At 35.2% G+C, this 25,840-nt stretch overlaps 2 protein-coding genes across 4 annotated transcripts; one reads left to right on the forward strand and one right to left on the reverse strand.

Annotated features, from left to right (window-relative positions):
* The first annotated feature begins 758 nt into the window (after window positions 1-758).
* LOC18440607 (BTB/POZ and MATH domain-containing protein 2) lies at window positions 759-12,839 on the forward strand. Of its 3 annotated transcripts, none has more exons than XR_016043374.1 (4): window positions 759-1,300; window positions 4,828-5,176; window positions 9,808-10,059; window positions 12,375-12,839. XR_016043374.1 is itself a non-coding variant. In XM_006850745.4 (4 exons), the coding sequence occupies exons 1-4, from the start codon at window positions 876-878 to the stop codon at window positions 12,548-12,550; spliced, it is 1,227 nt and encodes a 408-aa protein (XP_006850808.1). In that variant the 5' UTR covers window positions 759-875; the 3' UTR covers window positions 12,551-12,839. The 3 variants fall into 3 exon arrangements, 2 of the variants coding, with proteins under 2 accessions (XP_006850808.1, XP_088706566.1); XM_006850745.4 differs by having other exon boundaries at window positions 9,783-10,059; XM_088850440.1 differs by lacking the exons at window positions 9,808-10,059; window positions 12,375-12,839 and adding an exon at window positions 9,101-9,533.
* A 4,625-nt stretch (window positions 12,840-17,464) lies between these two features.
* On the reverse strand, window positions 17,465-25,570 carry LOC18440606 (mitogen-activated protein kinase 15). The gene is made up of 10 exons (XM_006850744.4): window positions 25,006-25,570; window positions 23,431-23,839; window positions 20,800-20,927; window positions 20,571-20,630; window positions 20,263-20,412; window positions 19,968-20,123; window positions 19,400-19,611; window positions 19,034-19,135; window positions 18,720-18,880; window positions 17,465-18,400 (listed from the first exon to the last, which is right to left on the reverse strand). The coding sequence occupies exons 1-10, from the start codon at window positions 25,027-25,029 to the stop codon at window positions 18,129-18,131; spliced, it is 1,674 nt and encodes a 557-aa protein (XP_006850807.1). The 5' UTR covers window positions 25,030-25,570; the 3' UTR covers window positions 17,465-18,128.
* Between the last annotated feature and the right edge of the window lie 270 nt (window positions 25,571-25,840).

Raw genomic sequence — 25,840 nt, forward strand, 5'->3', positions numbered from 1 at the left:
ATCTTAATCTCCCTTAAGGCCGCATCCTCCCTCTCTCCAAGCTCTCTTTCCTCCCAACCTCCCGTTAGTTAAAAAGTAAAAAGAGTGGGACTTGACTTTTATAGAAATATACGTAGGAGGGTCTTATAGGGATCATTACTCGTATGTATGTATAACATGATATTGTATTTTTTATTTATTATATTATATTTTATATATATATATTTATAAAATAATATAATATATTATATATATTTTTATTATATAATATTATAAATTATTATTATATAAATAAAATATAGTATGTAATAAATTATATTATATATTATATAATAAATTATATTGTATATTATATAATAAAATATATATATTTTATATATGGGGGTTTTCTAAAAAAAAAAAGTTATAATCTTTAATTGAAATTTTTTTTAAAGTATAATTAGAACTTAAACAGTTTGTCGAAGTTTTGATTGAAATTCAATTTTTTTATCAAATACGAAACTTGAAAAATATTAAGATGTTCTAAACTTCGAAGAAGACATTTCAAACACACCCTCCAATGTCAAAAAACGAAGGCGGCCAAATTATTTGTCTACAAACCCCTTCACACCAAGCCAAAATCCCCCTCTCGAGAAACCTGTTCACAACCAGCCAAAATCCCTCTCTCTCTAAAATAAACTGCATCTCTCGCACCTACAACGCCCAAGGAAAAACTCTCTCTCTCTATCATTTGCCCCTTCTCTCTCTCCATTTAAAACCTCATCAATCAATCCAGAACCAGTCATCAAAAGAAAGGCTCACAAAACCAAACCCTCCCCATCAAGCCCCAGAACCCAACCTCTCACTTAAAAACCCCCAAAATTTGATCGCTTCTCTCCCTCTCTCTCTCTCTGGTCATGGGCTTACCCAGCACCAGCAAGATCTCCAGATCGACCCCATCTAAGCTTTCTCTCTCTAACAATCCCCCTCTCACCACTTCCACATCCTCGACCCAGACCATCAATGGTTCCCATCACTTCAATATCACAGGCTATTCTCTCTCTAAAGGCATGGGGGTTGGCAAATACATACCCTCTGATACTTTTGAGGTTGGTGGTTATCTATGGGCCATCTATTTTTACCCTGATGGCAAGAGTTTAGAGGACAATTCGACCTATGTCTCTCTCTTCATCGCCCTAGCGAGCGAGGGAACAGATGTTAGGGCATTATTTGAATTGACGCTATTTGATCAGAGTGGGAAGAACAAACACAAAGTCCATAGTCATTTTGGAAGAACCCTAGAGAGCGGGCCTTATACCCTAAAGTATCGGGGTAGTATGTGGTATGCCCCTCTCTCTATGCGTATACCTTTTTATCTCTATCGTCATGTAATTGTTTCTGCTTATACCTTTTTATCTCTATCGTCATGCAATTGTTTCTTATCATGAATGCTTAGATCTCTCTCCCTTCGCCTCTCTCTCTGCCTTTAGGGTTTGAGATACAGATTTCTAATCAGGAAATTGGCAATGCAAAAAGTACAGTACGAAAAAACCTTTTTGTTGGTTGATGGTGATTTAGGAGATTTAGATCTGGTTTTGGAAAATTTGGCTTCTTGGGGTTAATAATGATTGAGAAATTTGCTGGTAATTGGATCATATTTAATGCAGATTAGTTTATTTGAAATTCTTTTTTTTTTTGGCTTTTTAGATGTTATTCTTTGTTGTCTTGATAATGTTAATTTCTTCGTCTTCACTCTCTCTCCCTCTTCCTCTGTGTGTATATCTCTGCACTTATTTTTTCTAGTTAATTATTTTTTCGTTAAAAAAAAGGAAAAAACTTTTCGGGTGAGATTTTGTTGATCTACTTGAAATTTATGGCCTTTTTGTTTTCTTTTGATGTTTTGGCTTATTCTTTTTTCTTGCAAGTTTGGGTTTTGCATTGACTGGTAATTGGGAATGAACGGCTTATTCATTTTTCTTGCAACTTTGCAAGTTTGGGTATTGCATTGACTGGTAATTGGGAATGAATGGGTTCATGGGAAATTGCTTTCTGCTATGTAGTAGTGGTGATCTTGAGGTTTTCATTTGGAATTTACGTAGTGTATGTAGTAGTGGTGATCTCGAGGTTTTCATTTGGAATTTACTATATCTATTGTAGTTTCTGGGTTTTTTGGAGTTCTCTGAAATTTGGATGCCTATTAATTGGTTTGGAGGAACACAAAACAATTATGCATTTAGTTCGGTTCTTACAGTAATTGGTTTTTACTACAATAATTGTTGGGATTTTTCAAGAAAGAAAGTTTATTTATTGGGTTAGCCATTTAGTTATTTCTGATAACTGAGTCTTAGGTTTTCCTTATACAAAAGGACTGAGTTTTGGTTTTCTGGGTGGGATCTTTTGGGATTCAAAATAATTAAAGCTTGAAGAACTTTGTGCCAATGTTTATGCTTTCTCATGCTGCTTTTGTGTTGTTTCTGTAGAGTTTTTTAAAGATTGGTTTGTGATTTTTCTCTCAATTTTACTGTGGTTTGGTATGATCAAGAAATTTTATTGAGGGAATGCAATGGTAATCTTGACCCGGATAATTGAATCTACTATGTTTTACTGTGAACTGATTGAGTGTTGTAAGTTAGTTCTTGTGGTGTTACAAGGCATATTTTTTCCTTTATCTAAGGAAAGAAATAGAACAGCACGAGTTATGCGGGTATTTTGTAAGTAATTTCAAAATTCCAGGAAATCTACTGTGTTTAACTTGTATACAAGCTGTTTAATTCCTTAATTGTTAATCATTTGCAAGTTGTCAGATAAAAGGAAAATCCTACTACAGAATGATTGGGTTAAATCTCCATTGTATTCCTTTTTTCCCATAGAAGTAAAGCCTTATTAACAAAAATGTGCTAGCCTGCTAAAATTTTACAAAGCTAGGAATGAATCCTAATTATTTGTGAATACTACAGCCAACCCAATTAGACAAGTTAACATGTTAGCTCTCATATGGGAGATGACATCTGTGGTTGTGTAAACTTTCCAGAATCTCCTCTGATGGTGATATCTGTTTGGCTGACCCTACCATATATTGAATGTATCCTTTGCTTATGAAGTGCCTTGATAACAACCTTTAAAATATATGCTTCTAAATGTTATCATCCTTAAACTTCTTGTCAACCATGGCCCAAGAAATTAATGCCTCATGTTATCCACGGTCACCTCCACCATGAGACATTGTTGAAAGAATTTTCCCTTCCTCACCTCCGAACATAATAAATGGATGCAGACTCCAAAATGCGCTCCATATTTAAGAAACCACCATAATTTGCTCTTTAAAAAAAGTGTGATTTGTATTTTTTAGAAGGAAACAGGCCTTATGTGAAAAATAGTTGCTGCAAATCATTGACAAAACTGTTCACATCACATATTAGGCAAATGGGCAATCGGGTCCTTGTTTACTTGTCCTCAACTTGCATCACCTATAACCATTTTCTCCATATCTTTTAGGGAAGATAAAAATCAAAATCTGAAGCTTTCCGCACCAAAGAAGCTGGCATTTCAATGATATGCAAAAAGAAGAGCAATAATTGTTACATTAGTTGAATTTTTTTTATTGAACTCAATTAACGGACAGATTGAACCATGTGCGGGCGTGTTGTACCTCTCATCATATTGTGCAATGATACCTAGGTTGCATGGGTTAGTGGTGTGTATTTTTGCAGTGGTAGAATAATGTGTTGAATTATGAAACTTAATATAGGACGCTTTACTGCACTTATTAAACAAAAAAAAAGGTAGCCTGCTCTTTTATTGTATTTGCTTAGAATAAATGAACAATATATCGTTAGTTGTTTGTGAAACTATAAGGGAGCAGCTTATTTTCATATTGGTGCTGGCATCAGGACAATTTTCATTGGTTTATACACTTGTGTCTGCATACATTTCTGTCAAGTGAGTTGTCAACAGTTCCATCGTAATTGTGCCTCTGCCGCTATGAACTCACCATAAGCCAGAAACTATGCTTTGCATATGCACCATGCATGTCAATACCAGCCATGCTCAGCTTAAATCACCCGGAGTAGCTAGTATTATTGTATAAGGTATGCCCTAGTGTATTAATCACGCAGAATATTAGTTTTTGCGCATGGCCTGATGTAAACACATATATTATATCGTACATTAGGCATGCCCTAGTGTATTAATCATGTAGTATATTAGTCTGGCATGGCCGGATGCGGACATGTACACATGCATATCCATGCTTGGATTTGTTTATTCATACTAAGTTCATGCTTGGCTTTTTGGAAACAATTGTATGTGTGTTTTTGCACATGAGCATGCATCTAAAAATATACTGGGAAGCAAGTTACGAAAAATATTCCAGGGATTGTTTTGCACATATGCATATGCTTAGCGTGCATAACCCATGCATGTAGGCACTTTCACAACCCGAGGTTTAGTAGAGTTCATGCTAGGCCATTCATGTATGCATATGATGTGAATGGCACCTAGAAGAATGTTTAAGTCATGAAATATTTGGCCATGTGTGTAATACTTTTGGTATATGAGGCTGATACATGTGAAGCAATCTGGATCAGGTATGAGAAAATTGTAATTTGCCCCTTTGACAAGACCTTATCCTTGTAGTAAGCTTTGTCCTATTTGGTATGCAATTTTATTTCCAGTTAATTGCGCAGGTCTTATATAAGAATAGATAGTGTTTTTGTTGTCTACATGCCTAAAATTTTAAACATGATTAGAGATTATCTTTGAAGAATACTAATCTGTGATACTTTGTGTTCTAGAATTATAATGTTTCTCGTGAGAACTAGGTGTTCTTGTCAAATAATGATTAGAGCCTTGTGTTCGCAAATTTTGCAGGGGATACAAGAGGTTTTTCAAAAGAACTTCTCTGGAGGCATCAGACTATCTCAAGGATGACTGCCTTTCGGTACATTGCAGTGTGGGCGTTGTTCGTTCTCACACTGAGGGGCCAAAACTTTACACCATTCCTGTTCCTCCTTCAAACATTGGTGAACATTTTGGGAAGCTTTTGGAAAGTGGACAGGGAGCAGATGTGAGCTTTGAGGTTGATGGGGAGATATTTCCTACTCATAAGTTGGTTCTTGCTGCTCGTTCCCCTGTTTTCAGGGCGCAGCTCATGGGTCCAATGAAGGACCAAAATACGGATTGCATTAAAGTTACGGACATAGAGGCACCGGTCTTTAAGGTAGATATATGCTATTTTATTTCCACGATCAGTAGATTTCTAGTTATTCTTTTCTTCTTTGTAGTGATGCTTAGAAAGTAACAAATATGACACAAGTTTCCATATGCTGCAGTCATTACTAAGAATAACATGCATGCACCTGTATTTAAGGGCGTAGTGAGGTTTTTATCTTCAATTAATTTTAATTTGACAAACAGAAGGACTACTACAAAAAGATTACATTGGCTTCTTTTAGTTGATCATGCTCTAAACTTGGACAAATCTTCCACATTCTTAATTTCATAGTAATAAGCTGATTCAAGAGATATTTTTATGGGACTTGATTGAGCCGTCAGTTTTGAGTTAAGATGACCCAAAAAGTTAGAACTTAAACACAAAATTTGTAATGACAATTTACCCCTGTGAACAGTATCCAGTGAATAGTAAATAAAAATAATAACCAGTGAATAGTAAATAAAAATAATAACGAATAGTAACCAATGAATAGTAAATAAAAATAATAAAGCAGTTGTAGAATGCCGAAAAACTTAAAGACCCTAAAAATAAACCCTAAAATTAAAATTAAAATTTATAACCTTTGAAATTGAATAAAACTTAAAAATAAGCATAATCTTGCCCTCCATCATGAATCCAAGATGCAATGCAAACATATCAGTTCTTTACTATAACAGGGGATCAACTTATAAGTTTGTAGGGATCTTTGGCTTGGAGAAGATGCATTGATACATTGCATAATCAAAATAGTAGACTCTTTCACATTGCAGCTGATTTGGCAGTGCAAATCTCCAGCACCGTCGACCTTGTGGGTGGACAAATCATAGGGACACAGACTTTTCCTTGAAATCTTAGCCACTAGGAAGTTAATGAATTTCAGACCCTGTTGTGCAACCTCAAAGTTTGCAAATTCCACTCCAAAAACATGATAAAATCATTTTCCGCTCACTGATTCTTGAAGTCCTCACCAATGAACAAAAATTCATCCACCTGCCTAGGCGGACTTTTGGAAAAAATGCCTAGGCGTATTAAAGGCGGACACTATTAGGTGGGCAGAACTAGGCGCCTGCCTAGGCAGTTGAAAAGGCGGGCTGCACGACTTTGGCGGAAAAAAAAATTTGGGAGGGGCAAAAAATGTCATTTTACCCCCTTAAAAGGGGGGATAAGGGTTTGGGGGGCCATTTTTGCCCCCAAAAACAAATTTGGTGAACTTTAGAGTAAGAATCAACTTGAAAAAAACTAGATTTGAATATTTTTTGAGAGATCGAAATCCTCAAATGGTCACGATATTGAAGGATATTCGTCCCCAATCTTTTTGAGGCTTATCAGGGTTGTAAAAGAGGAGATTTGGGATCCCAAACATTTCTGTTTGGCCCAAATTCGGATATGAGTTCATATGACTTTTTGCTAATGACTTTTGAAACTTTTGTGACTTGTGATTTGCAAGATTTAAATGACATCTTGAGTTGATTTTATCTTTTAATGTTGCTTTTGAGTTATAATTATTTCATTTACAGTCTAAATTTGTGAATGTTTAGGTTTGATCTGTGCATCTGGCTTCTGGCATCTTAACAATATATTATGTACAAAACAGACAATTCTATATACAATAAAATGGGGGGGGGGGGGGGGGGGGTATGGGAAATCCAATTTTTTTTTTTTTAAAAAAAATAAACACCAGCTGCCTTTGGGTTTGGGCACCCACCTAGTCGGCTGCCTTGGCGCCTAGGCCCCCTGGCTCCCCCCACCGCCTAGGCGGCGGCCTCTTATTGAACATTGATCCTCACTAATCCAAACCCTTAACCAGAAATTCTTAAGTAGGGTATGACAACCAAATTTGTTATTCCAAAAGAAAGCCGTTAAAAATAACAAATTCTGGGCTGTGAACAAGAGAGTATTACAAAGGTATCCAGCAACAGTATTGATGGAGGGGCAAACTATTATTATTTATATTTTTTATTCAATCTCAAAGGATGTATATCAGAATTTTAATTTTAGGGTTTATGTTTAGGGTCTTTAAGTTTTTAAGGATTCAGGGACTTCTTTATATTTTTTAGATTTTATTTAATGTTCATGAGTACTGTTCACTGTTCATGCCCTATTATTTATAGGGGTATTTTAGAGTCTTAAATGTGTACTTGGATATCAAGTTAATTTTAGGGTTTCTTAGGCTTATATAAAAGGCCATATGTTTTCTTCATTATTGTTGATTTTACTTGTCTAAGGTTTAGGAAAAGGGTGGATTTAATTTCCCACCTTTCCTTCTTGCATCAGTTCGCCATCTTAGGTAGTCAACTCAATGGCTCAGTGCCATTCTTGTTAGCTATCCACCTAGAACCAAATATGTTTTGATCATAGCTATGGGGATCTTTGAACCAAGGGGTCCTCTTCTAAATTGTGCTCCTGTGCTCTAGGGAAGGGAATCTCATTCCTCCAAGATTTGTAGATTTTGGAATTTTGACCCTTCCTATTAGGGATTGAGATCCTGAGTTACTAGGATCCAAATAGCATGGTGATATAGTATAGCAGAACAATATGGTGTAGCAGTGTGATATAGTAATTTATCCTATAGGTAATATATACTATATAGGATAGTATATATTATTTATAGTTGTATATATTAAGCTAAAAATGTAATAGCATCTAGTATAGTATATAGCGTGGTATTGTTGCATGGTGTAGTAGTATATTTTTGTGGGGTGTAGTTTGCATAAGGTTGCAACTTTAAACAATCCAATTAAGGTGCATCTCTAAATTTTGTTATAAGATGTAATTTTGTTGCCAATTTTTTTGTGATGCCTTCAAAATCTATTTTTATCTCTAATTATAAAATTTTAAACTCTAATAATAGTTCAAATCAACTAGATCTATAAACACATGAAAATCTTAAAAATGGACGGTTCAGATAATGCGTTGCGAGATGCACTATTTTTGAGACATGAAATCCTTTTTTTTTTTTTCATATTCATTTATTTCGATGCCGAGATATTAGAGGGTTTTCCAACATCAAAATGACCTTTTTCGATGGATTTTTGAGGTGCACATTTATTCTACATTTTAAGGTTGCAACATTATAAAAACTTTTCCCATTTTTGTATAGTATGGTTACTATGGTAGAGCATAGTATTATAGTATTATAATATAGTAATATATTGCTGTATATCAGTGTGGTATGGTATAGAAGTAAGTCTACACTCAACTGCTATACTAGTTTAAGTGCTCTCTGGGGCCTCAGTTTTTAACTAGATGGAGCCCCATCTTGTATAATTTATCATTCAATCTGATTAAGTTTGTTTCAAGCTCGCCCACATATTGGGATTGAGATCCCTAGATTTCAGGGTGTATAGACCGTGATCTAGACCATAAGTAGCTCCTGCTTGTCGCAACCTCACGGTCCCAATCCTGATCCCGGATATGATTCGATTCTGGCTTTGATCTGTTGCAAATCTCCATATCCATTTCCACGCTATTTACCTCTCTTAGCTTCCTAAAATCTGGATTCCTGGAATCCTTTGATTTGCTAACCATATCCTATGTCACCAAGTGGAATTTGTGCCCCCTCCTGTCCCATCCCATAAGAATTACCGTTGTAGCCTTGCTATTTTCTTAGTAACATGCCTCTGCATCCATTATGGGGACATGTTACAATTATATATTGGAATGTGGCCTTAATGCAAAATCTTTCGTCCCTTAGAAAGGTACTGACACTGCCATGATCCCAAATATGTTTCTTATGCCTCTGAATGCGCAGAAGGATTCTCAAGTATGCATTCCGAGTCTGAGCCCACTCCACTAATTGTGTTTCTGGAACCCCAACCCGTAGAGTTTAGTCTTAGCCATATTGATTCTCAATCCTGATGTTACTATGTTATTTCAATACATTTCATGTATAGCCCCAAATTATCAACCTGCTGTGGTTTTGCATCGCAGAGTACCATCGTATCATCCCCATCTTGAAGGTGGTTTATGGGTAGCCCATGTCCTAGGGATCTGAAACCATTCAAGAACCAGCTGATGTACACCTCTTCAATTGTTTTAGTGAATGTTTCCACAATAATAGTAAAAAAGAAGGGTGAAAGAGGATCCCCTTGGCATATATCCCTTGAAGATGGTAAGAAAACTAAACGCTTGTGGTGTTCCATTGGCCAATACACGGAAATATGAGTCGAAACAAAGCATGCTTCCAAGATCTCTATTTTTCCCAGGACCCCATCTTGGTCAATATGGTCCTCATATGCCGCCTGAATGTAGACGGCCAAATATTCGGATGATTTACTGCCTATGTGGGTGCATCGCACATCATGTGATGCTTATGAGCGCCCCCTTCTGTTGCACCTTTTCCGATGGTGGAAAATGCCCTCAGGTAACAAGTCGTATCTGTGTTCTTGTGACTTAGTTTAGTATCAATTATTTGTTGTTCTTTTTTGGCTAATGCATCATTGCTTTTATAATTGTAATTTAAAATTCAAATATCTTTTTACTCTTCCTTTGTATTTTTGATAATTTGTAGATCTTGTAGGTTGCATATAGAAGCAACCTATTTATTCTGGATTTTTTTTTGTGCTCGCACCCTCCAGATATAGATTGATGTAAGTCCTCTGCTTTCGCGCAGGCCTTACTCCATTTTATTTACACAGATACACTACCAGACATGCAAGAACTCACTGGCTTAACTTCGAAATGCGCTACCACCCTAATGGCCCAGCATTTGCTAGCTGCTGCTGATCGTTATGGCATGGAAAGGCTTAGGTTGCTATGTGAAGTTAAACTTTGCGAGGACATCAGTATCAACACAGTGGCAACCACGTTAGCCTTGGCAGAGCAGCACCACTGTTTCCAGCTGAAATCTGTGTGCCTCAAGTTTGTGGCCTTACCCACCAATCTGAGAGGTAACAGCTCCTCCTCTCTCTCTCTCTCTCTCTTTCTCTCTCACTCACACGCACACATACACACACACATGCACACACATATTTCTTGGTTATTCTGCTGGACACACTACTGCATGCATTCATACCCACATACATTTGCATAGTATCTTGCAGGTAGGACCTTCTTTATCTTTTTCCCCATAAACTTGATTGAATGGACAACTCAGGTGCATTGCATGCTTGCCCATCCAGAATGTGTCGGTCATGCAGCCAATCGCTATTTGTGTTTCATTGAGAAAAAATTTTATGGATAAAGAACTTTCATTCAACATCAAAAACCGAGTGTTCAACTTTTAAAAATATTACTAAACAAATAAAAGAAACGTGATGAAAACATCATCATTCAAAAAAAGGTACTTACAGTGTAGATATTAGATTGTAAGCTTTATTTATTTTGGGAGTGAGGCTTAGTGGGATATTAGTTTTCACTGAATTATGTCTTAACAATTTTACTTTATTTTTTCTGCCCCCATTAAGAATTTTTTTTGGTCCCTCTAAGTTCTGCCTTCTTTCCAGTCGGGGTTTTCAAGGGAAAAAAAAATAGTCTTGACTCCCGACCGTGAATCATAATCAGTTGGTATATATTATTGCAGTTTTAAAGGAAATAAAATTACTGTTATGAAATGTATGCTCTCAAAGGATTTTAAGGCTGCTTCTGCTGAATTAAACCTTCTGTCTCTTTTCTTATTTATTGGGGACTAATTTTGAAGGAAACCCCAATACTAAGTGTCTTTTAGACAACCGGTATCATACTCTTTTTTGTGGTTTGAAACTTGCCTTGGGCGTGGGACTCGGACTCAGGCCCCTCCTATCGCGTAACTTGGGTACCAAGTGGTCTCCAGAGTATTGTATGGGCCCAAAAAGGGCTAAAAGTAAGACTAAAATAAGAGTAAAAAGCGAACCATAAACAATATTAAAAGTCCGAAATAATATAGAAAAAATATATAAAGATGAATTTAGAAAAAATGATTTATAGCTGGAAATATTTCAGAAAAATCACAAAAAAGGGGCATATGACAAGAAAAAATTGCAAATCATCATCAAAACCATCAAAATTATTTGTAAAATATTCATACATTGATTTAAAAATATATATTTTTTGTGATTTTAATGAATTTTTTAATTTACCCAGGTTTGTGCCTGAGTAGTCGGCTTGTTAAGGGGCCAAGTCCGAGTGGACTTAGCTAAGTTTTTGAACACTGTTCTGTTAAAATCAAAATAATTATCACTTTATGTTTGTTTTGTCATTGTGGAGTAATATTCTGGCAAACCAAGTTATTAATCAATTTTTGCTTATTTCTCGATATTTCTTAGTTTTAAATGTCATTTACTTTTTCAGAAGCAGTCATAGGGCATAATTATCAGAGTAAGGATTTCAAAGGATTATTTAGTGGCCACCCATATATGCTGCAATCTTCAATGGAATTGCCATGGTATAAGATATCACCCGGGAAAACCAATATATCTAAAACATTATGATAGGGCAAGGTTTCAAAACACGCTAGCTAGGCGGCCCTTTTGGCTCCTAGGCGGGCCCCTAGAACGTCGGGCGCCCTGTGGTGCAATAAGTTAACCTCGGGCGCCCTGTGGTGCAATAAGTTTAGAGATTGATGGTTTTTTTTTTTTTTTTTTTTTTTTTTTCACTTTTGGGGTTAAAAAATAAACCCCATAATACTTTTATAGGATTAAAGTGACCCCTTTTGCCTTTTTGGGCTAATTTAAAAATCGAAAAACGGGCACCCGCCATACAAACTTGGGATCAAAATGACCCCTGTTGGGCTAATTTAAAAATCGAAAAACGCCTTATGGTCTTGGGCGCCTACAGAACTGGACATTGGGCGCCCGCCCAGGTACAACCGACCGTGTAGGGCCGCCTGGGTAGAGGTGTGCGGTTTTTTTGTTCAGGCTGCCTAAGCGCTGGGCGGACTGTTTTTTGAAACCTTGATATTGTGTTTATCAGTCTAATTGACAAAGGCTTAGTGAAGGCCAAGGAAGGGAAGAAAGAGGGTGGCCGGTGATTTGGGCTAAATTTAAAGTGCATAGGCACTAATACTTAATTTCATTACCTGAAAAAGAATGCCTACTTAATTTCATTACCTGAAAAAGAATGTCAAGGAATTTTATTACACAAAGTAACATTTCATTTTCTGTTAAAGTTAGCATTTTCCAAAAAAAAATGGTAACCATTCCTGTTTACCAGGTGAAATGAATGAATTGATCAAGTAATGATAAGGGACTCTGATGATCTTAACTGGTGTTTTGTTTGCTGGATACAGCGGTTATGCAGACCGAGGGGTTCGAATATTTGAAGCAGAGCTGCCCACCTGTTCTTACCGAGCTTCTAGAATATGTGGCAAGGGTGGGGGAGCATTCGATTATAACATGTCGGCACCAAAACGAGGCTTTTGATGGGACTGATAGCAATGGAAGGCGTGTAAAGCAAAGGACATAGCGAACAGGTTCAGGGTCTCGAAAATATTTTGACCTTCATTAATAAAAAAGGGGAAAAAAGGAAAAAAGAACTTTGTTAACCATTCTCTTAGCTTTGTCTTCTAGGGTGTAAAGTCTGTCCTTCCTTGATTGGCAGTCTTAACATGAGAGCCTTAGTGTACTAGTGAACCTCTTTCCATTTCTGTGTTGGGATGAAGGAAGGTGTAAACCATTGTGACTTTACCTCTTGTATGATTACTAATGTGTTATATTCTCATTCAACTTTACTAATGTGCTATTTTCTCATTCAACTTTTAGTCTCCTGATTTTACCTGTTGTTTGTTCACACTTCACAATGCTGCTATATACTCTTCAAACTTCTAATCTGTCTTAGTCCTTAATGATAATCTGTGATCATTTCTAGAAGCATACCTTGTTTTTCTCTCTTGGGAACTTCTTCATGACTTTAAGATGAAAATATTCTATAAGCCATTAGGTTAATGGCTACAATATGAGCCGAGCCTCGAAACAAAGCTCGAGGGATTTGTTTGGACTGAAATTGTGCACGTCTTTGACTTTAAAAAAAGGAAAATTATATTAATGAAACCATTTATCTTGGGTACAAGGGAGTGATGATTAATCTTGACCATTGGATGTGAAATTTGATGGTTGTATTTATTTTCGTCCAAGTTCAAATTTCGAAAAAAAAATTTTCAAATTTTGTGACACTCAAACTATTGGATGGTTATAAGTAATTGTGACCTCCATGTGTGAATGGGAAATGGTCTAATTGTATACAATCTCTTAATAATATAATCTTTTCCAAAGAAATAATTTTGAGTTCTTGAAGGCTTGTAGACTGGGCGCTTGTGTTTACCTAAAATAGTAGACTCATTTCTCTCTCTTTTTTTTTTTTTTTGGGTTTACAGAATAAGTAGGTTACCGTAGAGCTTTTTGCGCGAATTCTTTTGTTATTTGTTTTGATCCCCTAGATTAGATATTCATGTCTACAAAAATTGGGATCCCAAGTGCCCTTTTCGAAAGTGGTTTAGGCGACAGTATGAGCTTGTTGGCTTGTATAATAGTTTGCGTTTATTGATTAATATAGTTAATTATATTGTTAAAACAAATTATTAGAGATAATTGTGCGTCAAATGGTGGCATATGGTGTGGAAAAAGGCCTTCTTTGGCACCTGTTTTATTATTATTATTATAATTTTCTTGGAGGCCACTCTTCTGGATACCATTTAATATAAACAAACTATGGAGATATGATGTTTGGAAAACTTGGGAGCCAAAGCCTCTCTAAGAGCTAGCATTTGAGACCATGCCTTTATAGGTACCTAAAGCCTTAGCAAATCCTTTGTCAGTCGGTGAGATTATTACATGAAATTATTGTTTTTAGTTTTGCATTTATTGAAGATTGAGTTATATATAAATATATATATATATATATATATATATATATATATATATATATAGGAAAAGTCTTTTCAATGTTTATAGAAAAAAATGAATAATGATTTTGCCTATCATAGTCACCGTTCAAAATTCATCTCACGGTCACAATTGTCATGTAGTGTTTCATTTTTCATTTTTTTTCTACAAATCAGAATAATATGAAATTTGGAATGTGTGTACATCTTAGTGAGATGCACCTAATAAAAATATAAAAAAAATAATTTGCAAAAAGAAAATTGATCAAAATACGCCTGAAACATTTCGGAGGTATTTTGGTCAACTTATTTCATGTAAATTATTTTTTGATATTTTTTGTAGATTCGTCTATTTTTGATGAGCACACCATAAAAATTTTAAATCATTTCGATTTGTAGAAAAATAATAAAAAGTGAAATACTACCAGACAATCATGATCGTGCCATGAATTTTGAACGGTGATGATGGTAAGCAAAATCACTGTTCATTTTTCGCTTATAGGCTTTTTGTAGTATGTTCCATATATATATATATATATATATATATATATATATATAGGTTGTGTAGTAATATGATGCAACAACCTTCAAAAACTATGTTAAGGCCATTTGTTTGATCCAAATTTTCAAATATACACTCTTTTCATTTTAATGAACAATCACAAAAAAGAAAAATTTAAAAATGCAATCTAAAAAGTATTTTTTTAACCCAATTAATATAGGCTGTCCATTTTGATAAGATGCTTAAATCTAGAATTTAGAAGAATTTTTTTTTTTTCAATTTTTTTAGATGGCTTTATTATCATTAGTTGAACAATGTTTAAAAGGAAAAAAATGATTTTGAGTTTGTAAAGGCTAAGATCTTGAAATTCACCAAATGAATGGTCTAGATTCGTTGTTGGAGAGAACTCATTTTGACTTTATCTAAGGTCCAAATTGAGAATTTATTTTTTTGGGATTAATTATTTAGATGAAAAGAGTATGTGTGCAAAATTTTGGGTCATACAAATACCACAAATATGGTTTTTTAGAAGTGTAGTTGTATTATACTATGATACAACCGTGGCATGAAATCACTGATTGATATATATATATATATATATATATATATATATATATATATATATATATATTGGTTTTAAAATACTGAAGAAAAATAGCAAATGTAACATTTAAATGGATATGATGGGCGTGGCATTTATTTAATAATTTTTATTATATTTGTAAAAAGTTTGATACTTTAGCGTATTTATTGCATGAAAGGGATTGTATACAATGAGACAATTTACCTTTGATACAAAGAGGTCACAAGTATTTATAACCATCCGATGTGAAATCTGAAAGCTTAGGTGTGTAACAAACTTTGAGAATTTTCTTTTGAAGTTTGAGCTTGGTCAATAGAATAAATGCATCTATCCAATTTCACATCTAATGGTTAGAATTAATTGTGACCCTCTTGTACCAAAGATAAATAGTCTCATTATATAATTTTCCTATTAAAAATAGAGAAATTTACTTGACAATATAAATGATCAACAACTAAACCAATAATAATGAGCCCAACAAAATATCATAGAGAAAAGTTTAAACATTACTTGAAGGGAGTGGTTTCTATAAGGTTGCAACGTTAAACAATCCAATTAAGGTGCATCTCCAAAGTTTATCACTACATGTAATTTTGATGGAAAAAATTATTAGGATATTTTGAAATTTTATTTTCATAACTAATTATAAAATTTTAAACTTAAAAAATGGTTAAAATCAATTAGATCTATAAACATATGAAAATCTTGAAAATGGGCGATCTAGATAATATGTTGAAAGATGCACTATTTCTAGGACTCAAAATCTTTTCTTTTTTTCTTTATTTTTTCATATTCATACATCTCGATGTCGAGATGATTAATTGGAGGGTTTTTTCAACCTTAAAACAACATTTTTCAATAGATTTTTGATATGCATATGTAATTCTACATTTTAAGATTGTTACCTTATATAAACTTTTCATTACTTGAAATGTGGTAAATTTAATGAAATACTTTTTTTTTTTTGTGGGGGTAGTTCTGGGAAAGGATCCCCCTACCCGTGTTAGAACACAACTATCCACAACCCTGACTTACTAACCACGGAATCCATTCTCAAAAATATTTTAAAAAGAGTTCCTTTAAGTTATTTTAAAAATCTTGCATTTTAAAACAATTTTTTTTGAAAAAGACGGTTCAATTAGACTACTTACCTTTGACAGGACCCTTGACCGCTAGATCTAAAATTGGGTGGCTACAACTGCATTGATCAAGCTCAAAGTGAAAAATAAACTTTAGAGATTTTTGATGCACTACAAGCTGATGGATTTCACATATAATGACTAAGGGTCATTGTGACCTCCTTGTATCATGCGTAATACGTGTTGTTGCAGTATGCAATCCCTTTAAAATATAAAAGCAATTTTTCAAAAATCGTATCATAGAGGGAGTTCATGGATCATCTACTATAGTTCATTAACTATCATAGATGGTTTTGCGCAAAAAGCAATAAAGTGCAATTGATAATTATGTGATTTTATTCATATAACTTTATTTTGTACAGTTAAAACAAAAATGGTTTTTTCCTAGGAAAGGAATGTATTAGCAGTAAGCTTGGCCAGTAAAACGTGGGAACATTTGGCTGTAAAGAAAGCGCTTTGAGTTGAATTTTGTTCCAGCAGTAATTTGATAATGTTAGCATATTTTTTTTGGATGATTCAGTGGGAAAGATAGTCCCCTACCTATTTTTTTTCATTTGGATTAGGAAGTTAGCTTTCTTTAAAAGCATCATGGGTGGTACCAGTAGAATTGAAAACCACAACGTAATAACTAAGTACGAAGGGTGCTACCACCATGACCCAGCTCCTATCCTAAAATGTCAGCAGTTACCTTCACAGGTTTGCAACTCGTGTTTATGGTTTTTTACTCATCATGCAAATGGATCAGTTAGAGAGAGAGCAAAGGGTTCTCTAAGCAAATAACGTAACCTCCAAAGCTGAGGTGATAATACATCTGCAAAACAGTGCAACAACAGAGAGAGAGGGATATCTAAGCAAATAATAAACTTCCATGATAAGGTGATAATTCACCTCCAATAGAGTACAAAATAAAGAATGGAGAGAGACAGAGAGAGAGAGAGAGTTCTCTAAGCAAATACTAAACCTCCATGATCAGGAGGTACCACACCTCCAAATAAGAAATTGGTAAATAATCAATTTTACTATTATTTAGTATAAACCATTCCATATATTGGTATTTCATATTAAAGATATGGGGACTTATGACTTCACTAAATGTATGACCATTAATAAAACAGAATGACGAACTAAAATTCAAATAACCCATCTCAATTAGTTGGGAAATGGCTCTGACGATAATAATTTTAGATGTTACCAAAAAAGCCCAAGCAAAAAATTGTGTTGTAAATTGCCTCCAAAATCATAATGTAGTACCATTGGGTAACTTGAACACAAGTAATGGTCAAATGAATATATTTCCAAAGCAGCAGTCCATCACATATTAAGTACACTGATATTTAATCCTCACATGAAACCAACCATTAATAATCCTCCTCCAATGCCTCTTCCAACTCTGTTTTCCACCCTCTCTCAGTTACCCATTCCTTCCCTCCATTCTTTTAAGTCTTTCTCAACCCAATTCTCACCACTCAATTCTTTTTTTCTTGGATTAAAAGCCACATAGTTATGGTCAGGTCAGTGTATCCATTTTCATGTATCAGCAAACTACACAGATGGATAGGTAGTGACTATTCCAGTGACCTTTCTCATCTAGGTCATCACAGGAAGATATATTTAGCAATTTTTTTTTCGCTCGATAATAGTAAGAAATTTGGGAGAGCAGCATATGAATAGAGGGGACCCATTCTTGATGAACCATAGTTCCATTGGGGTCATGAATGATGTGTGTGTGCGTGTGTGAGAGAGAGAGAGAGAGAACCACCAGAACAGGACATGACCCAAATGGTGGGTGCCCATTTTGTGTCCATCACCGTCCATCATCTCAACAGACGATCATGACAACAATGGCCTATGGAGGATGATGGTTTCCACCTTTCATAGTCCATCAGTTGCTGAGCCAGCAACACGTTCTATTCATGCTGATAGATGGGCCCCACAAGAAACTAGCACCAAGGACCAGCTCCAGCTTGAGATGCAACTTTTCGAGCAACATATTGGGGCTTTGGTTGGACAACATTTGATGCCTCCTCTTCCCTTATTTCTCCTTTAATGGCTGAATTTCTACGAGGGTACGAGCAATTAGAAGCATTGTATTGAGTGACAATGGCTGGGTGATGTCTTATGACTCTCCGCTGCTCATAGGCCTCTGTCAATGCCACCCCATTCCCATTATGCAAAACTGACCCGATTACTTTTCCGGGCTTTGCAGCACTGCCTGTGTAATCAACAGATGTAAGGTCAATGTCCTTGCCCAAAACCCCACCAAGCCCCACCCCAAAAGAAAAACACAACTAAAAATCGTACATGAAGAATAAAGAAAAATCTAAGGGAACGAGAACAATCATTCAGCATCATCATATAATAATCCAAGCTCCAAACTTCATTTAATCACCCAATGATCTTCAAATCCTACTCTGTCTTTACTGTTCTTTTCCCTTTTTTTTATTGGTAATCTGTAATTTTATTCAGCACATGAAATTAGAAATTATCAATGACACTAGTTAAGAGACATGAGAATAGGATACTAATTCTACCTTGCAGAGCTTTCTGATGAACTTGGAGGGGAACCTTGCTCATTGCAATCCCAGCGATCTTATCTGACGGTGGCTTATTTGACTCGCTATTGCCACACCTAGAGGAATCAGCAAGGACCTCTGAATTTTGAGTAGCTTCTTCTGAATATAACACACAAGGCCTGCATGTGAAGAAGTCATTAATGGCCAGATCAATCCTCAACGTAAAAGAGAAAAGGGCAAAAAAAAAACAACAATTCTCTCTCTCTCAAAAAAAAAAAAAAAAAGAAAAAAAGAAGTAAGCAATGAGAACTTAATATTGTTATAGATAATACCTAGGCAACGATGCGTGTTGCCTCTCTAATGGGGCAACTGTCACGCCATTTCCAAAGTGCTCCTCTAGGTAAGCGAACTGTTTCTTGAATTGATCAACAGCACTGCAAGGTAAGAAACTAGAGAGTTGAGCACTACAACAAAAAAGAGCTATATGGATCATTTTGATCAAAGTACCCATAAGAGATGAACTATTCAACATTTTTCCCATTTGCAACTATTCCAACTCTTGATCATGCATCTTTTGATAGGTAGTTTGAATCAAATCAAGGACGTGGGTAGAATGTTAAATAGTTGACCTATAATGGGTACTTGGATAAATTTCCCTTCGTATTTTGGGGTCTAGGACTAGTGCTTGGATAAGCTACCTTGGGTACATAAACCCAGTAGAATCAGTTCCGTCCAGGAATTCTTTCAGCATCTTTGGATGGTACTCAAGAATTTCTCTATATATGAGCTCCCTTATATCCTCTTTTGTTAACCTCCTCCTCTCGAATTCGAATTCCATCTTTGTCAGTGGTTGGGTAGAATGCTCCCTGTCAACCCTTGCCAGGCCCCTGAAGTAGGGATCGGCCAAAGCCTGCAACATCAGCAGCAGATTCCATTGTTAGATGAATGTCGCGATGGGAAAGAAAAGGAGGCTGGCAAAAGTTTCTTCATGGGAGGCTCATTGCATGTAAAAGCAAACCAAAAAGAGAAAATGAATGGGAATCGATAAGGAAAACTGAGAGAGAGAGATCTCCAAATGTAAAAGAACGATACATTATTTAAAAAACGAAAAGAAAAAAGAAAATATGAGCAAGCAGAAATCATATGCAAGGGATCCATGGAGAATGGGTCTTGGGCCAATTTATAGGGTATCGATACTACCAGTCAAAGAAATTTATTCTAAGAACATAGATGCATACCTGACCAGTGGGAGAAAGATGAGTGTACCTTTTCAGCAGTTGGCCGATCTTTAGGTTCAAATGCAAGCATCCTTTCCAATAAACGGAGAGCAAAAGGATCCACATTTGGAAATTTTTGCGTGAAAGGTACAGGTTTTTTCTTACGCATGCTGCCTAAGTATCTCCGAGCCTTCTCATTGCGAACCTGCATGAAGAAAACCCACATTGCACATACATTAACTAAAACTTTCTAAGCAGTAACCTTTAAGGGTGACATCAGAGAAGGCAATCCTAAATTAATTTGGATTATTGGAATATGAGTTTTCTAAATGATGGGATCGAACCCTTGCAATGGCTTCTGCGGAAGGCGTTCCTAACAAATCAGTCATTATATCCAGTTGGTGAACCACATTTTTCCCTGGAAAGAGTGGCTTTCCAGTTAAAATTTCAGCAAATATGCAACCAATGCTCCAAATATCTATTGCTGGGGTGTACTGCAAAAAATTACATCAAAAATATAAAACTTTTCATTATGTTCTAATATTTACATTTCAATTCCCAGATTCTGAATAGCACAAACAAAAGATACAAAAAATGACTACAAAGGGAGATAGGTATCTTCACCGAATTAAAAAGAGGAGTAAATGCGCACCTTTGAGAAGAAGGAACCGCACAATTCCGGAGCTCTGTACCATCTCGTTGCAACATAGTCCTATAAGCATAAAATTATGATCAATTATTTAGAAAACAGTGGCACTTAGAAACCAAATAACATAACATTTTACAGTGCTTAAATTTATGGATGTAGCCTCAAAACAACTAAAATTATGCCCCAAGAGAAACTACAATGTACATAATAGATTTCGTGATAATAAACATACCGTCCAGAATATGGCTGTCGGGGTATCATTGAAGGCAAACCTTGCAAGGCCAAAGTCGCAGATTTTGAGTTTGCAATCAGAATTTGCTAATATATTCTTTGGTTTAAGGTCGCGATGGAAAACATTTGCTGCAACACCAAACATAACCCTAAGAAACATCATAACTTCATGATCCCAGAATCAAAATAAAATCCTTAGTAAGGAGGACAGCCAATCCTAGAAAACAAAAGGCTTTCAAGAACTAGTCATTAACTTCCATTTCCACGAACCATTTCAAAGAAACTATTTCCTTAAAGCTTTCGCTTGGGGCAAAGATGCAGAGAACTCTCCCTGAAATTTTCTTGTAAAAATATGTGTAAATAGACACATTACCCAGAAACATATGTGGCACCTTTTTTAGTTATTCCTTTTCTAACTGCAAGATTTGTTGAGTTTCGTAGAAACACTGTTTTTATTCGTTCCTCACTACACTATAGTGGTTTTGAAACACAACCGCAGTCGCGGTAGTGAGGGTTTTGCCTTGGGGGAGGAAATGCCGCCTCAGGAGGACAGTTTGAAGGGGCTTCTCCATCAGAAGAATCGTCAAGTACCATACAATCAGAACTTAACGGTTATTAGAGAATACAAGCTAACTGCAAAAATATGTGTAAATAAGCACATCAGCCAGAAACATATTTGGCCATGCACCACACAACCAGAATTCAACGGTGGTTACAGAATACCAGCTAATTGAACAAAGGGTTAATATATATATATATATATAGGAAAAGATGGGATTAGCCCACTAGCGCATATGAATATATGAGCCCAACGTCCCAGATTGATTCTGGGCCGATCTGACTATCACGGATGTCCTGTAGTGTTTGAATTTTCGTTTTTTTTCTACAAATCCAAATAACTTAAAATTTTAGTATTCATAAAAAATGGGTGAATCTTCGAAAAATATCAAAAAAATATTTTACATAAAATAAATTGACCAAAATACCCTCAAAAAATTTCAAAGGGTATTTTGGTCAAAAAAAATTCTCGAATAATTTTTTTTATATTTTGATTAGATGCGCCTTGATGAGAAGAACACATACCTAAAATTTCAAGTAATTTGGATATGTAGAAAAAAAAACTAAAATTCAAACACTACCCGACATCTGTGATCGTCAGATCGGCCCAAATTTAATCTGGGACGTTGGGCTCATATGTTCATATGAGCTAGTGAGCTAATATCATCTTTTCCCTATATATATATATATATATATATATATATATATATATATATATATATATATATATATCCTGTAAAAGTAAGCGCACCTCAAAACCCATTGGAAAATGTTGTTCCGATGTTGGAAAATCCTCCAATTAATCATCTCGACCTCGAAATGTATAAGAATGAAAAGAAAAAGGATTTTAAGTAGGACTTAAAATAGTGCATTTCGTAAGACATTACTTAGACTGTCCATTTTCAAGATTTTCAAGTGTTTCCCAATTTGCTTTATCCACATTTTTTTTTGGAGCTTCGAGTTTCATACGTAAGGATAATCATATATTTTCAGGTCATTGTGGGTTACTCAGCTACTTCAAAAAAAGAAGAGAAAAAAAAAAGGAAAGAAAGAGATAAAGATATTACTCAGTTCTATTAATCGTTGTGCTACGTTTGGACTTACTGGATCATTTCTGAATCTCGTTCCTCATCAGAGGGACAGCAAATTCTTGGTACATTTTCTTAGAAATCATGAAGGACAAGGTCTCACGACGGCTAACTCTGAGAATTAGCTTCTACTGCAATTATCTGATTCAGCCGTTGTGGTTCAAGTAGTGCGGCAATGATCCATCGGGCTTAAAAGTTTATGAGAAGAATCCATCTCATGATTAAGGCTGCAAGTTGAAGACTATATGTATAATCTTAATTTAATGGTATTACAGGACCCTAAAGCCAACATCAAATCAGTATCAAATTCACCATGGGCACGAATAGATTAGGGACATTGGTCAGACCTTCTGCGTGTTAAAGATTCACCAATGCCACAATTGGGGGCATCTGATTGTGGGAAGAAAAAATCATAATGGAGAAATTCAAAAGAGGGGAAATCCAAGTTTACGTTGATGTGACAGAAAAACCAAATGAAGATATCCAAGTTTAAATGGATGTGAGAGAAACCCAAATGAAGAAATCCAAGTTAAGTGGATGAGAGTGAAATATATTACTTATACAGCACATAAAAATTTGCAGCAATAATGTGATTTATAACACACAAAGCACCATAAATCTTTTAAGAAAGATCTTCTAATAATAATTCAGTGCTGTATGAATATATATGTGTGTGGGGGTATGCATGCTAAGAAAGATCTTCTAATAACAATTCAGTGCTGTATGAATATATATGTGTGTGGGGGGGGTGCACGCACGCACGTGTGTGCATAAGAGCCTGATTTCATGGAGTTAACCTGCATAAAGGTAAAAGTTCTATGACAAGTTTCCCAGTGAAAAATCCCCTTAGCCTAAACCAAGCAAAAGTTATTTCGCTATCCACACAACTTGAAGAAAATTGAAGTTTTTACTACATTTACTGGATAACTCAGGCGAAAACTAAACATTTTTTGGACCTCAAGAAAAATCAAAATAGTCACATTCACCTGAATGTATGAATTTCAAGCCTCGAAGCAGCTGATAAAGGAAGAACTGATAATGCTCAGGGGTCAAGTCATCGTTGGCCTTGATAACCTGGTGTAAATCTGATTCCATGAGCTCGAACACCACATATATATCCTTGAATTCCCTTCTTGAAGGGGGCAATAAGATATGCTTGATCTCAACAATATCGGGGTGGCGAAGAAGCCTAAGAAGCTTGATCTCTCGTAGAATTCTAGTCGCATCAGAGACATGCTCAAAAATGTCATTTATCTTCTTAATTGCGACTTTCTCCCCAGTGTGAGTATCTAATGCAGAGCACACTACACCATAGCTTCCTTTACCTATAACTTCCTCAATCTTATAGCGACTGCCTTCTCCATACTCAGTAAAGAAATCCATTTCTACAGGGCCCTGTATTAGGGGAAAAGTATTGATCAATTAGTGTTCTATTAAACCTCAATCGAAGACATGAATTTTACATCTTTAAACAATGTGTGCGGAACACGAAAGCAGTGCAAATTACAAATTTAACAATAACACAACTTAGAGATTTTCTCAGGTATTTCCTTTCTGTATCTTGTTTCATGGAATTTGATACATGTTTCCCTTTTCTTTCCAGTTAGGGATCAGTATAGATTTCTCATCAATTCTAAACATTGAAAACAGTAATAAGAGATGCACCCAATTATTAACAAATGTTTATAGTGGGTCAGATTTTATAACCAACTGTTTCAGTTTCTTTTGTTCTTTTTCTTTTTGAAATTCAGCATCAACTCCTGATTTTCCAACCAATTCCATATGAATGCAGACGAAACTAGGTGGGAAAAATATATAACAGATTGAGAAAGAAAACAAATGAAACCAAGTAAAAGTTTTGAATGGCTTTCCCCAAATTAACTCAGATTAAATTTTGCCAAAACCTTTATTGGGCTTTAAGGAAATTTTCTGGGGTGAATTTCGATCCGCTTATGCTAGGCATATTTACAATTACACTCTGAATACACATCTGATAAAATTGAAATAATATAAAAGGTAAAATAAATTGATTGGGAAATAGAAAAGAGCACACATCCCTCAAATGTTTCTCGGATGTCTCCATGGAATCCTCAAATTACCACATCATTTTTACAGATTGATTGAAAAAAAATCTACCATGCCTAAATATATTTATATCAATTAAATAAGTGGAAAAATTGTAGTTTTCAAAACAAAAAAAAAAAAGCACCCCACTTTTAAATTTAAATAATTTAAATTCAAACAAAACGAACAACCAGAAGTTCGAATTTAAACAGATCAAAACCATGAGTTTCCAAATTAGAAAAAAAAAAAAAAAAAAGTCCATTTACACAACTACCAAGTTTCACTTGTGAGATTCACATTAAAAACGTAAAATTCTCTAATGCAGGCTTCATTGATTAAAAAAAAACAAGAAGAAGTAACTTTCAGTAAATAAACTATCACATAAGCAATAATTATAAAATAAGACTGTTTCAAAGTCCTTGAAAACCATTTAATATATCAAGCCTTGGATGCTCAACGAACATAAATAATTAAATTTGAGGGAAAAAAAATCTTACTTTTCTTCTTTGATCAGGCTGCATCTTTGCGTGTGAATATTCAAATTGTCCCGAATTCTACCCAATTGTGAATTAGGTCTTCTCGACCCCAAATCACAAGCTCTAGAGAGAGAATTGTGTAGAGATAGAGAGAGAAACTGAGGCAGATAATGATCGAGAAATAGAGAGTAATGTGAAAAAATAAACACTTAAACGACTCGATAGAGCGAGATTTCGACTTAAATAAAGGAAAACAGTGAAGCGAGAGATCAGCTTTTAGTGAGAGAAACTGGAAGAAGCATCTGATCGGAAAATTAAGTTAAAATAAACAAAAAAATAGGAATAGTGTAGAGAAATAATGTTGCAGGGATTAGGAATAGTTTAGTGAGAGAAATAATATCGTCGAGAGAGCATACGAACAATGTAGTTAGAAATGTTAGAGAGAGAGAGAGAGAGAGAGAGAGAGAAAGGGGAAAGGAGAGCGAAGTTTAACGAGGAGCGCGTGTAAATGCGGAGTCCTTTCATCTGTGGCCAGCATTATGGGTTGAGAGGGACGATGATTGAAATATTGCCCACAATCATTAATGAAATTTCCAATAATTGCCCCTATTCATAATAAATAGGGAAATATACATTAAAGGGAGGACCCGGTTTCCATGCGGCCAAGCCTGCATATGTAGAAATGCGGGCCTCTTAATAACATCTATTTTTTAGATGGATTTTAAGATTTAATTTTCAAGGACACGTAAACTCTAACATGGAGATCATGAATATGAATAAATAAATAAATTTTAAGTACTAAAAGTAGTAATTCTGGTAAGAAAATATTTGAATCGTTAGTTTTCATTGTTTTTAA

This window comes from Amborella trichopoda, chromosome 1, assembly GCF_054954075.1.
Source record: "Amborella trichopoda isolate Santa Cruz 75 chromosome 1, AtrichopodaSantaCruz75HAP2 v2.0, whole genome shotgun sequence".
NCBI classification, from domain to species: domain Eukaryota; kingdom Viridiplantae; phylum Streptophyta; class Magnoliopsida; order Amborellales; family Amborellaceae; genus Amborella; species Amborella trichopoda.

Excerpts from the sequence above, each read along its gene's own strand:
- LOC18440607 (XM_006850745.4), top strand. The coding sequence starts at position 876 with ATGGGCTTACCCAGCACCAGCAAGATCTCCAGATCGACCCCATCTAAG. Across the intron at positions 1,301-4,827 it reads AAGTATCGGGGTAGTATGTG|GGGATACAAGAGGTTTTTCA; the intron begins GTATGCCCCTCT and ends CAAATTTTGCAG. Across the intron at positions 10,060-12,374 it reads CTTACCCACCAATCTGAGAG|CGGTTATGCAGACCGAGGGG; the intron begins GTAACAGCTCCT and ends TGCTGGATACAG.
- LOC18440606 (XM_006850744.4), bottom strand. The coding sequence starts at position 25,029 with ATGCAGCCTGATCAAAGAAGAAAA. Across the intron at positions 20,124-20,262 it reads CCGCAGAAGCCATTGCAAGG|GTTCGCAATGAGAAGGCTCG; the intron begins GTTCGATCCCAT and ends TTCTTCATGCAG. Across the intron at positions 19,612-19,967 it reads ATCGGCCAACTGCTGAAAAG|GCTTTGGCCGATCCCTACTT; the intron begins GTACACTCATCT and ends CTGATGTTGCAG.